Below are 14,259 nucleotides of genomic sequence, written 5' to 3'. Positions count from 1 at the left end.
CCTCCAGGAATGCATTACCGTGTTGCAACTCTCGTTCTACACCCTGGATGGCATTCACAATGGTAGACTGCCCAACAGTGAGTGACCTGAGGAGGTCAATGGCCTCCTCACTGAGGGCAGCAGGGGTGATTGGGGCAGGGCCTGAGGTGCCTGGGGCGAAGGTGATGCCCACCGTCCTGGGTGAGCGGGCAAGGGGCGAACGCTGAGGGGCTGCTGGGAGGGCGGTGCTGGTAGGGGAGGTGGCAGCTGTACCTGTTGAAGTGGTGGGTACAGATGGTGCCGCCACCACAGGGGAGCTCCCATCGGCGGTCGAGTCCGTGTCGCTGGTTGGTGATCCGGTGGCTGACGTGAAGCTCCCCTCGCCCTCCATCCCACTGGTGCATTCAGAGTCCGTGGTGTGGCCCTCCATGGCCATGTGGGATGCAGCTCCCTCGTGCTCCGGTGCCACTGTACCTCCGCCTGTTGATGCTGATGTACAAAAGGACAGGGAGAGCAGGAAAAGGGGGGGAGACAGAAGAAAGAGAGTTTTAGTGCATGGCATTCCGCTACCGTTGGCGGACAATACAGACGCAGCAGCCCCCTGCATTACGCCGTGCTCCTGCACTCTGCACACACAATTTCTGGGTTATGGCCTACATGGCAATGGTGGATATCTGCGCACGTGGATGCCACAGGGGCAACCATACCTCGACTTGGCACTCTGCTGAGGTGGGGTTGAGTGCCACATGGCCTACATTACGGAGGGGCCTTGCCTACCTAACTCGCCCTGGCCTAGGGACACCCACAGCCCACCTCCCCCACCCAGACCCCTCCACTGCACGCAAAGTGCGCAGAATGAGGTTGTACTCACCCCCTTGTGTCTGCTGTGATGTCCTGAAGCGCCCATCCAACTCCGGGTAGGCCACCACCACGATCCGGAACATCAGGGGGGTCATGGTGCGACGGGCACCCCTCCCACGTTGGGAGGCCATCCCCAGCTGAGCCTCCGCCGTCTTCTTGCTGCAGCGGCGAATGTCCTCCCATCTCTTCCGGCAGTGGGTGCCCCGTCTCTGGTGGGCCCCCAGGGTCCGGACCTCCTTGGCGATGGCACGCCAGATGTCCCTCTTCTGGTGGGCGCTGACCTACATGACATGCACAAGGGAAGAGGAACAGTCATTACCAACTGCACCGCCAATGTGAGTGGCCCCCTCCCTACTCTGGCCATGTGGCCCATTCGTTCCCATGCATTAATGTTCTATGAACTCTGCACCCTTCCCTCTTCCACCCAGCCCTCTCCACCCAGGCCTAGCCCATACAACGTGCTCCCTGTGTACTAACCTGTTGGTCTGGAGGACCGTAGAGTAGCGTGTACTGGGGGAGGACCCCATCCACAAGTTTCTCCAACTCCTGTGCAGTGAAGGCAGGGGCCCTTTCCCCAGACGCAGCAGCCATCGTCGCTTCCAGACCGAGGTCACAGCAGCACTAGCAGTGTAGGTCCTCTCCTGTCGAAGGTCAAGTATCTAGTGATTGAAGAGATAGAAAATGGCGGTGACGTCTGCGGTGCATCATCACCGCCGGCGCACCTGTTCATTGGCTCCTGGGACCCATAGGGAATGTTAACCAATGCAGCATTGCGCCGCGGTCTACGCCCGCCTACCGCGACGGTGTGCAACGCCAGCGCAGTTACCCCACAATCCCATTGTCCCAGTTTAGAGGTCAGGCAGCCGCCATTTCAGGGGCCCACATGGCTTCATTTACTACTGCGTCACACATAGCTAGGCCGACACACAACACACATACAGGAAGGGTTTTGTGTCTGGTGTAGTCTTGTGTGTAACTGTGGGTACATACCTGGAGGAATAATGACTGGCTCTTCGCTGTTGTCCTTCATGGCACCGTCAGCTGGGACATATGAGAAGATGGCGGAATCCTCCGGTGTACCGACCGCTGGTGGCCCTGTTGACAATGGAAGAAAGACATGTCATCGTCACCTACCGGTTTGACCGTGCCACTATCCAGGAACTATGTACCCAGTTGGAGCCAAACCTGATGTCACCGATCCGCCATCTGACTGGAATCCCCCCTGATGTGCAGGTGCTGTCAGTGCTCCATTTTCTTGCAAGTGGGTCATTTCAGACTACTGTGGCCATGGCATCAGGGATGTCCCAGCCTATGTTTTCCAACGTGTTATCCAGAGTGTTGGCTGCCCTGCTGAAACACGTAAGGAGATACATCATTTTCCCTCAGGTGGAGGATTTGCCTACAGTCAAAGGTGACTTCTATGCCCTTGGACATATCCACAACATCATAGGTGCCATTGATGGGACCCATGTAGCTCTGGTCCCCCCCCACAGGAGTGAACAGGTGTACAGGAACAGGAAGAGTTATCATTCCATGAATGTCCAGATGGTCTGTTTGGCAGACCAGTACATCTCGCAGGTAAATGCTATGTTCCCTGGCTCTGTGCATGGCGCCTACATCCTGCGGAATAGCAGCATCCCTGATATGATGGGTCAACTCCAGAGGCACCGTGTATGGCTATTGGGGGACTCTGGTTACCTCAACCTGTCCTGGCTATTGACCCCAGTGAGGAATCCCAGGACCAGGGGCAGAGGAACGGTACAATGATGCCCATGGGCGGACTAGGAGGGAGATCGAACGCACCTTCGGCCTCCTGAAGGCCAGGTTCAGGTGCCTCCATATGACAGGTGGATCCCTATTCTACTCACCAAAGAAGGTGTGCAACATCATCATTGCCTGCTCCATGCTCCATAATTTGGCTTTGCAACGCCAGGTGCCTTTTCTGCAGGAGGATGATCCAGATGACGGTGTTGTAGCAGCTGTGGAGTCTGTGGAGCCTGTGGACAGTGATGAGGATGAAGCTGAGGAAGAAGACAACGACAACAGGGAGTCAGTCATACAGCAATATTTCCAGTGACACACAGGTGAGAACATTTTCATGTTTAACATTACATTAACTTTCAAACGTCTACGTCTATCCTGTTTCTCGATTTCAATCACTATTTGTTAACTGAGTTGTACCCTTCCATTACGGTTTTACAGGTGTGGTAACCTACGTGTCAACTACTTGCATCCTTCAAGGGCTTGTGATGTGTGACATAGGTATGTTAGCCTTACAATGGTACAGCCATTATGACACTGTCATTGATAATACAAATTACCAAATCATAGACTGACTCCAGATTGTTTTGTGTTTCAAGGGTGTTTATTTAAGTGCTCCGAAAATGAAGGGGGGTTGTAAAATGGTGATGGGGGATGGTGGAGGAATGTCCATGGCAGAGTCCAGTCTATTAGTCTCACAGGTGCACTGCCCATCTGGGCATAGGAAGTGGAGCTGGGGCAGTTCGAATATGGACAGGGTAACAAAGTGGGACAGTGGGAGGACAATCAGTGTGGTCTCAATTCCTGGCGGGGGTCTTACCATCTTGCTCTGTCCTGTTCCTGGATCTCAGGGACCGCTTGCGTGGTGGTTGTCCGTCTGCAGGGGGTGGGGTGCTGGTGTGGTGGTCCTGTGGCGGGGCGTCCTGTCCACTAGCGCCGGCGGAGGTGGTGGGCAGTTCATCGTCGTGGCTAGTGTCAGGGGCCCCTTGGAGTGCCACGGTGTCCCTCAAGGTCTGCTGTATGTCCTTCAGCACAGCTACGATGGTGCCCAGGGCAGAGCTGATGGTCCTGAGCTCCTCCCTGAACCCCAAATACTGCTCCTCCTGCAGGCACAGGGTCTCCTGCAACTTGTCCAGGACCGTGGCCATCGTCTCCTGGGAGTGGTGGTATGCTCCCATGATGGAGGATAGGGCCTCGTGGAGAGTGGGTTCCCTTGGCCTGTCCGCCCCCTGTCGCACAGCAGCCCTCCCAGTTCCCCTGTGTTCCTGTGCCTCCATCCCCTGGACCGTGTGCCCACTACCACTGCCCCCAGGTCCCTGTTGTTGGGGTGGTGGGTTACCCTGGGTGCCCTGTAGTGGTGGACACACCGCTGATTGACCTGTCCTGGGTAGGGAGGTTTGGGCCCGCTGGTTGGGTGCTGTGCTGGTGTTACCAGAGGGTGGAAGGTCGGTGTTGGGCTGTGCCTGTGCACAGCAAGGGGAACCGACTGTCCTGAGGCCCACGATGGTCCGGGCTGGTCATCAAGATCCAGTAGGGCATAGCTACTCTCGTCACTGTGGGCCTCTTCTGGGGGTGGAGTGGTGTTGTCTGGACCCTCTGGTGTGGTGACGGTCCTTCGGGTTCCTGCAGGGGCATAAGAGCATGATTATTGCATGTGTGTGTGTAATGGTGTGCAATGGGTGGGTGTTTGTGTACCCCAATGCAAGCATTCCTGTGTGTGGGTTTGTGTGATGATGGTTGGGGGGGTATTCTGGGTATATGCAGTGGGCATGCTTTAGTGCTGGGTGTCCATGCTTAGTTGTGTCATGCAGGGCTTGGTTTTGGGATGGGTGGTTGGTGTCATGGTTACATTAGTGAGGAGTTGTAGTGATAGGGGAGGGGGTGTGTGAGAGCATGCAGGTAGGGTGGGGGATCTGATATTTAAGATTTGACTTACCAGTGTCCCATCCTCCACCGACTCCTCTGAGGCCCTCAGGATGCAAGATGGTCAAGACTTGCTCCTCCCATGTTGTTAGTTGTGGGGGAGGAGGTGGGGGTCCGCCGCCAGTCTGCTGCACCGCGATGTTGTGCCTGGAGACCGTTGAACGCACCTTCCCACCTCTTCCTGATGTCCTCCCTATTTCTTGGGTGCTGTCCCACGGCGTTCACCCTGTCCACTATTCTGTGCCATAACTCCATCTTCCTGGCTATTGATGTGTGCTGTACCTGTGAGCCAAATAGCTGTGGCTCTACCCGGACGATTTCCTCCACCATGACCCTGAGCTCCTCCTCGGAGAAGCAGGGGTGTCTTTGGCGTGCCATGGGGTGGTGTGGGTGAGGTGTGGGGTGGTGTATGTGGTGATGAGTGTGGTAAGTGTAGTGGTGTGTGGTGTTTTGTGCGTGGATGTTGTGTGGGTGATGCTGTTGTGTGCCTCTGTGTGATGGGGTTGTCAACTGCTGTGCTCTCTCTCTGGCCTTCTTTCAGAATTTCTGGTCGTAGGGGTTTGTGGGTGATGTGGGTGTGTGTTTTATATTGTATTGGGTGTGTGGGAGTGGTGTGTGTATGTGTATTAGGTGTGTGTATTTGGAATTGTCCAATGTGGCGGTGTTTTGTAGATGTGTGTGTATTTTGAGCACAGCGGTGTTTACCGCCAATGGAATACCGCGGTTGAAAGACCGCTGCGTGGATTCGTGGGTTGTAAAAGCATGGGTGTGTTTCTGTTGGCGTGGAGGTGGAGGATTTGTTTCCGCCAGTTTATCACTGACCTTTGGTGTGGCGGTGTTGTGTGGGTGTCTGAATTTCGGCGGATTCCGAGATGTGTGTCATAATAGCTGTGGCGGTCTACCGCGGCAGCAGCGGTGTATTGGCGGTCTTCTGCACGGCAGTAAGCGGCTTTTACCGCCAATGTTGTAATGACCCCCTAAGTAGGTAGATGGGCAAGAAAGCTCCCAGGGACACTCCACTCCTCTTACCCTCCCTTTTGCCTTGGGGGAGGGAGGAAACTCTGCACCATGTAGCTGACTTAGGCAATTAGGCAGGAAGACAGACAGACAGCTAGGCAGCAACTTTAATGCCCATTGCCTACTGTCAAGTTATTAACTAAATATAGACTGCTAAGTCAGGTTAGGCCTGTTTAAGTCACTCGTGGCAATCATTCATAGAGGAAGTCACGTGTGGGAAGTAGGGGCAGGTATAAAGTCAGGGTGATGCTATTAAGTCAATGTAGCAATGTGATAATATAGTAGCCTGGAGTAGTATTCAGAAGAATTATATGATATCCAGCCAAACAGCAGGGGATACTTGCCTCCTCCCCCTGGTCTTGCAGAGAGTCGCTGCCTCTACCCACAGCCATGCCGCACCAGGATGGACCAGATGTCAGTAGGTCAATTGATCGGAGGTCTATCGGAGCCAGAGAAGCCTCCATTTTAACACCCTAACATCCTGCTGCTGATGGCGCTCAGGATATAAGCGCACAGTCGACCTAGTCAACAGCCATGACCCCCGTGCCTTTGCAACTGCTGTTGGAGGCCCCACAACCGCAGCACAACACCTGCCACGCTGACGTATACCCTCACCCCTCCATGAGGGAGCCGGGTACAGTGAAGGCAGACAGAGACAGCAACGGCGTGGCCACACTATAAGAACCGCAACGCAAGGTCAAAGTGGTCCAGGAAGGGCTTGAACGGACCTTCCCAACCTGTCTGATGAGTAGCAGCAGCCCTCCCTTGTGACTTCTCTGTTGCGGCTCCCTAGAGTGTGACGTGTTGGGCGGGCAGGAGCACGGTAGCAGAGGGCTATATTTAGTCCCACAAAGTATAAGAAATTCAGTAGAGGATCCTGAGCATAGACCTATTTCTCGATATGTCCTGCCATCACCCCTAAAAGGCCAGGGAAGAAACTACTGTCTTAGCGCAAAATGGATCTAGGCAGGTTTTTGAAAAAACTTCGATTCCTGTCCATGGGGAAGACTGTGATTGTGATCCCTGATCATGGCTTACCAGGGTTCTAATTTCACCCTAATACCACAGACAGTTGTTCTCTTTGTAGGAATATAGCAGGCTTGAAAAACTCAAATTTTGTGTCAGTTCTTGACTCATTTTAGATTATTTGTTTGAAGGAATCTTGGATATGTAGGGAGTTTGAAAGAAAGAGCTTAAGGTGTTCCCGGTTACATCCGTTTCCTCTTTGAAGGGGCACGCTAAAAGGTGTTTAGGTACTTTGTTGAAATTAGAAATGGGATGCCGTTTTAGATCTAGAGCAAAATTTCAATAAGGCTTATTCGGATGCTTGTGTTTGCATCTATGTGCTGTTTTCTCTCTCTGATAATATTGTTTCGATTTAAATAAAGCCCCTCAATATGCTGGTTATGCAAACTGCGTGGAAACGTTTTAATAATTTAAAAACAATGCTTAATTCACATGTGTTTAAATTGGCACGATTAGTAAGCTGTAACCTTCTTCTATTGACATTCATTCACATTTGCAAAAAGAAAGGTCATTTTTATTTTATGTGAACGAGCATTCTCCACTTGTGTTTGCCTGTGTGATTTTCAATTGCAGAAAATCATCGAAATAGAACCCTTATTCGTCATGATGTAGATTTATAAAAAAAATAATTGTATAAATCTCTGCTCATCTGAAGGATGTTCCTGTCTATGAAATATTTATGATTCTATGCTCAAGTCTTTCCAAGGCATCGCTGATTACCTGAACTGTCTATTGTTTTTCTTAATTGCACAAACGTCATGTAATTCCCCTTATTTCCTATGCATACTTGATTCAATATCAAACAGCTTTATTTGGCCAGAAGCCCATTAACACAAATTCAATTTATCAACGAAAGAATAAAAGAACAATTAGTGAATAAATACATATTCCAAGATAAAAATGAAATTTAAAAGGCATCAAAAGGTTATCAAATGTAACGTGCAATAAAGCCATTAGACAAACCTATTTCTCTGATTACACAATATATGTAATTCAGTACTATCTGACAGAGACTTTTAGTTGAAGATTCCTTACCTTTTGAATTCCCCCAGGCGTGAAACTGGATCTGGAGACATTTTCTTCGAGCAGTATCTCTGCACGCTGTCAGGTGGCATCGGTCACCTCCGTAGGATTCAGGGGCATCGTGCTTGCCGTGATGACGTCGCGGTCGTATATAAGTGCCACCCCAGTGCGCTGACGTCAGTTCTTTTATTTCCGCACCAGCCTACGTGCAGATCTGGAGAAGAGCTACCTCTGTCACTTTTTTACCAACGATGACAACGATTTGTGACGAGGTCATGGATGCGTCGAGAGGATGTCCCACTATACTGATTTTAATTTTTAAGCCCTGCGACTCCCGTCACCGAATGATGTCGGTGACGGATCTGCACCTCGTGTGTCTTTTTAGCCTGGAGTGGGATCATGACCCGAAGTCATGCTCCGAGTGTCGGACCGTGAACCCGAAAGCTTTGAGGGAGCGGTCCCTAAAGCTAATGGCGGCCTGACACTCAACTCCATGGCACTCACGGTCTTGTTCGAGAGGAAGGTCTCAAGACCAGCCGCGGAGTCACCACCACTCTTCATCCTCAAAGTTATGGGACATTCAGGTCATAAGAAAAAGAAGTTGAAAAAGAACTAACGTTCTTCGACTTCACCCCGTCGCTCGGAAGATGCTGCGCAGGAAGGGGCGTTGACGCGCTAGGCCTCCGTCCTTCGAGCCTCCATCTGGGTCCACCCCGCACTTCCCCGACTTCACGGGAGCTGGAGCCAGCCCGCCAAGATAAAACAGTTTTGTGAGGCATTACTCCTCATTTTTGGGCAGACAGACCCACCTTCAGTGCCCTTGGACACAGGTGAGTTGGTAAGGGCACCCTCAGGTTCGAAGTTATCGCCTTCAGCCACGGCTCCAGATGTCTCCTCTGGATCCAATCTGAGATCCGCCCTGACACCGGTCGTGCCACAACAACCTTCCGCCGGCATCGGGTCAGATGTCAATGCTCCTGATGTCGGTTGGGCCCACAATCACCATCGATCCTATTCTCATACCTGACGACCCGGTGCCGGAACAACATCGCTCGACGCTGATTCCGGTCTCAATGGGCTCTCCTGGGCCCAGGGTTGATACAGACCCTTATACTTACGGGTATGGATATGGGGAGAGCTTAGAGGGGCCGCTGGACCCTTTAGAATACTAGCTTGACCCCCAAGTGGACTGGATGCAGAATTTGGATAATGCCATTGATCTAGACCCCTTTCTTGACACTGGTATGCTCTCTCCCCCTACCGTTGCTACGGAGGAGGGCGCCACATACTCCATGGTGGTGAGAAGGGCTGCTGAGGGCTTCGACCTTGAGTTACCTTCTGTGGAGGTTAGGCCTAATATCCTAACCAACTTGCTTCAGGTGGGGTCTTCCAGATCAGAACCCTTTCCCCCTTTAATGAGGCACTGATGGACGTCCTTTTGGGGACTTGGTCCAGACCCAGCACAGGAGCTCCTGTCAATAGGATGATTGGCCGCCACCAACGGCCTGCGCCAACAGACCCGAAATTCCTCAACCAACACCCCACTCCTGAGAGCCTTGAGATTCAGGCTTTCTCTTCTTCTTCCTCTGGCGCATTAACACCCGCCCCTCTGGATAGGGAATCAAAAAAACTGGATAGTTTGGGGAAGAAAATGTTTTAGTCGGCCAGTCTAGCGTTGCAGTCAGTGAACACCACATGGCTTTAGGGCCACTATTCCCATACTCTCTGGGATACGGTCGCGCAGGTGCTGCCTACAGTTCCGTAGGAGACCCAGACTGTTCTCTCCCAAGCATTTGCAGATGGGAGAGATGCAGCCAAGTTCATCATTCGCTGTGGACTGGGTACAATCGACTCTCTAGGCAGATCGGTTGCATCAACAGTGTCACTAAGACGTCTCGCCAGGCTGAGAACATCTGGCTTCTTGGGGGATGTCCAGCAAACATTGATGGACATGCCCTTTGATGGCACCCGTGTATTTGGAGAGAAGGCGGACTCTGCGCTCGAGCGCTTTAAGGATTCCTGAGCCACGGCCTGGTCCCTTGGCCTCGCACTTGCCCCTAGACCTCACCAGTCCGTCTCTTGACCCTTTTGTAGCTTTGGAAGAGGCACCCAACCCTGTCCTTTTCCACTGAGCCATTGACCCGCACATGGTGTACAGCCCCTGCACGGACGCGGTATCGCACGATCTCGGGATCAGGGAGACAGCAGGTCACCCAGTACACCCCCACCCCCTATTCCTCGGTATCCAAACCTTCCTAGTCCGGTGAAACACCTGGAACCAGTTGGAGGCAGGATTCGCCATCATCTGCCCCATTGGAAAACCATTACCATGAACAAGTGGGTGCTCCAAATTGTTCGGAAGGGCTACTCCCTCCCTTTCAAGTCTTCTCCTCCAGCCATGCCACCTTCATTCGATCACATATCGGAGCATGACATGGCCAGAATGGCTTTGTACCAGGCTGCACGATGTCCCTTAATATACATAGATTTTTTTGCATACTGCGGTATGTCCCCCGTCACTGGCCATGAGCGGGCTGCTTAGTGATTGACCTGGAAAAGGCATTTGACTCACTGAAATGGCCTCACTTTTTTGCAGTCTTGCCAAAATATGGCTTCGGCCCTCGTTTTATACAGCTGGTGAAATTATTGTATACATGCCTGTAATCTCGTAATCGAACAGGGCGCCTCATACCATCTCCCATTCGTTTTATGAGGTGCACGCAGCAGGGATGCCCTCTGTCTCCCCTACTTTTTGCTCTTGCACTGGAGCCACTGGCGGCTGCGCTCCGCAAAGCGGGACGCGGCTGGGGGATACCACTGGGAGATGGGAATCATACGGTCCCTTTATAGCCAGATGACCTTCTAATTTATATTAGAGACCTAGTGAATGTTCCCAGCAATATAATGCCATTACTAAATGCGCAAGCAAGGATCTTCGGCTTGCAAGTTAACTGGGCCAAGTCCTGTATTTTCCCATTATCACCTACTGTGTCTGATCCAAGCCTCACATCTATACCCCCTGGCATGGCATAGCAATCCACCACATTTAGATACCTAGGCATACAGGTATATCACACAGAATCTGACCTATTTGACGGGAAACTGACGTGCTGTATCAGGCCTGCGTCGTCAGATGGCATTCTGGAAAACATTGCTGCTGACGGCCATGGGCAGGGTGGCCCTTGTTAAAATGATAGTGCTACCACGACTATTATATTATTTTGTGAATCTGCCCCAACACATTCCGGATTCTTTCTTCCGGTTCATAGAGCGGAATGTGAGTAATTTAATTAGGAATGCTTCCCGCTGCAGGATGGCCCTATCTAAACTTTATCACCCACTGAATCAGGGGGGGGTTTGTCACTGCTGAATTTGAAACACTACTATCTGGCTGCACAGCTACAGTGGGTGGACTGCTAGCTCTCTTCAAGGCAGTTGGCAGACACGGCCACTGACCTTCCAGCGTGGTCACGGTGTAAACTGCTTCATCTATTTCATCCCTGTGCTAAATCCACAACACCAGTGCCCATATTGCTGAACCTATCATATCGCTGCTTCCGTAGATGCTGTTACCTCACGAGGGACATTACGCCCTATGCACCTGCCATACCACTATTGGGGACACCACGTGGCACATGTGGCATATCGGCTGCAGAACTGGCAGCTTGGCATGCAGTGGAAATATATACCCTAGGGGACATTTACACAGATGGCACTCTCCATACTCATGACACACTGATGGCGGCCACTGGGCTGCATCCAGGTACCTTTCTATTATACAGCTCCCTCAGGCATGCCTTACAACATGCATGGGATGACCTCACGGAGGAACCCCGTGTGCACCACACACTACAGTATCTACATGTATTTGGGGAACAGAGGCATTTAATACACTGGGTAGCGGACTGTCTGCGTCTCCATACATCTGGCCCACTTGTGGCCCTCTGAGGGAGATGGGAGGGAGACTGGAACCTTTCATGGACAGGAGTGGGTGACCCTACTGGAAACCCCCATGTAAGTCTCACGCAATATGTGTTTTCGACTCATTCAATACTATGTTACTCAAAGAGCCTACCTTACACCTGACAAGATCAACAGATTTTTTGACCATGCAGATGCCACTTGTCAGCGCTGTCAGTGCTTGGGAGTGGACTTAGACCAGCCACAGTTAATGATCCTAACTTTGAATAAACCCTTCTGGTTTTGACTTGAATTCTCGTTTTGTGGAGGATTCATTTATTGGCATTGGACTTAGGGCCTTATTATGAGTGTGGCGGTCTATAAACCAATGTGGCAGTCCATCTATGACATTACAACCCTGGCGGTCAGACTGCCAGGGAACCGCCAGCTCCATCATAATCTTGGTTCTCTTCCAGGGGATCCTCATCAACAGTCATAAACACTGAATATTCCCGTCCCCGTGCGGGGACCCCGGAGCTTATGTAAAAAACACACATGTATAAGTATGAAATATATATGAAAAAATAACATTTTTAGTAGATAATTTCCATACCAGAATCATGTATACATGTGCATAATAGCAATGCAGTCAATGTTGATAAACAGGCTAAAATGCTTTATTTCTATGGAGTTTTTTTTTTTTTAAATATTAACACGCTCCATTAGAATAAAAAAAAACTTCTGAAGCCCAATTGGAAGACACAGAAAATACAAGCAACACATCAGAAAAGAGAAAAACTACATTGGAAATAACAGATCATTATTAGCCAATAGGCTGCATTGAAGTTAACACAGCAGAACCAAAAAATTTGGCACTGTGCCTTTAAGACCCTGAGCACCTCCAGTATCCCACCATGCCTCAGGGGTGAAGGTGAGGTGACAGTTGGTTCACAGTTAGGTCAGTTCTTTCTTCCGGCTTCTTTTGAGAGGATCCTGGAGCATTGAGCTCTCATTTTTCTGAGTTTTTTCACAGAACAATATACTAAAAACCTTGTTTTTTCCACTTCACTCGATGTCTTCATTGATTTCCTGAGTGAAGGGTCTTTTTCTGTCTGGAAAATGTCTTCTCTTTTTTGTGAAGTGCCCTTCCTGTGGGAAGAAGAAGGCCCAGTCAGATCCACACTCTGTTTGCATAGTGTGTCTGCCTCGGAGTCACTGCCCTGACACCTGCAGACATTGTAAAAACCTGTCTAAGAGGACTCTGAAAGACAGAGAAAAGATTCGACTTTATGGGCTTCATGAGAGAGAGAAAACATCATCCTCGTCTCTTCCCAGTACTTCTACATGCCACTCTCATGCACAACAAGCTAGATCGACGTCAGCCGGTAAGAAAATACCTGCCTGCTCCCCGTCGACGTCATCCCTTTCATCGTCGCATCACCGGGACTTATCGCCGTCGACGGCGACTCGAATGACGTCGAAGGATTCATCGTCGAAGACTCATCTCCCTCATCGGGATAGATCTCCGTCGACGGCAACCCACCGATCGACGTCGAGCCAGCACAGGAGTGCTCATACGCCGTCGAAGACGCTTCAACTCTCGACTGCAGGTAAAACGACGTCAAGGTCGAGGTCGCCGCATTGTGTGGAGCAGAGGCTTCCGTCGTCAGCAGCCCATCGCTCGACGTTGAAGCATGCAACGTCGAGTCGTATCCATGGAAAGGACCATCAGTCGCCGACGAGGCACTCGACGTCGAGACCGGAACAGCCCATATCACATTCGAGGCCTCCTTTGACGTCGGTACACCACTGGTCAACGTCGAGACAGCTGTCACCTGTCTCTCAAGGAGGGGAGCATCAGCCACACGCATCGGCACAACCACCAGCCGACAAGGATCTCCCTCCACGAAGTCCAGTGGTCTCTATTAGGAGTGGATCATCTGGACGGTCAAGGGCCTCATCACCAGGCCACATGTCGCCCATAAATCTATCTCCCAGATGGTTGGAGAGCCTTAACAAGACACCGGTTTCTCCAGACTCACAGTACTCCTGCATGTACTCACCGTCAGCGTCATTGCCGAGGACACCTTCGCCACAGAGCGGGCTTGCTCTACATCTCACCAGGCTAACCCTAGGCCTCGACGCACTCCTACAAGGTCTTGGAGCAGGTCACGCTCCCTACGGAGATCTAGGTCGAGGTCACGCCATCAGCGGAGGACTCCTTCATGGTCCACATCATCGAGTTCTTCCATCAGGGGGTACTCTCCGACTCTGACAGACTCTCCACCGGCTAGAGTTTTCCCAGTGGATGACATAACGACCTTTAAGAGGTGCTGCTCAGAGGTGCACAGAAACTTAACATTGATGTTCCAGAACCATCAACTTCCTCATCAGTGATTTTTGAAACCTTGCAGCACAGAACAGCTTCCAGGAAGTTGTTACCACTGGTGCCTGGTCTCCTCCAGCCAATGATGGAAACATTTCTGACACCAGCAAGCCTGCGTTCAGCACCAGCTAGGATCCTGAAGAAGTACAAGGCCCCAGATCAGGATCGTTTATTTCTCAGGGCTTATCCTCCACCAGACTCGGTCATTTTAGCCGCAGCCCATAAGACACATTTGGTGGTGTAATCGTCAACTGTGCCGCCAGATAAGGAGAGCAAACATCTGGACTCTCTGGGTAGACAGCTGTGTGGCACGTCGGCATTAGTAATGAAGGTTTCCAGTGCCTTAGCACTTCTGGGCAGATACGATCGATCCCTCTGGGATT

At 51.2% G+C, this 14,259-nt stretch overlaps 1 protein-coding gene across 1 annotated transcript in view; it reads left to right on the top strand.

Moving 5' to 3' along the window:
- The window catches only part of LOC138246960 (polycystin-2-like protein 2), a 719,546-nt gene that overhangs the window by 122,894 nt on the left and 582,393 nt on the right, over nucleotides 1–14,259 (top strand). Inside the window, exons 2-3 of the mRNA XM_069201708.1 lie at nucleotides 9,873–9,897; nucleotides 14,174–14,188. Of these exons, the coding sequence (XP_069057809.1) occupies nucleotides 9,873–9,897; nucleotides 14,174–14,188 (40 nt within the window). The remainder of the gene's footprint in view (nucleotides 1–9,872; nucleotides 9,898–14,173; nucleotides 14,189–14,259) is intronic.

The sequence above is a fragment of the Pleurodeles waltl genome, chromosome 7 (genome assembly GCF_031143425.1).
Source record: "Pleurodeles waltl isolate 20211129_DDA chromosome 7, aPleWal1.hap1.20221129, whole genome shotgun sequence".
NCBI lineage: Eukaryota > Metazoa > Chordata > Amphibia > Caudata > Salamandridae > Pleurodeles > Pleurodeles waltl.
This window is presented reverse-complemented; position numbering and strand designations above follow the sequence as displayed.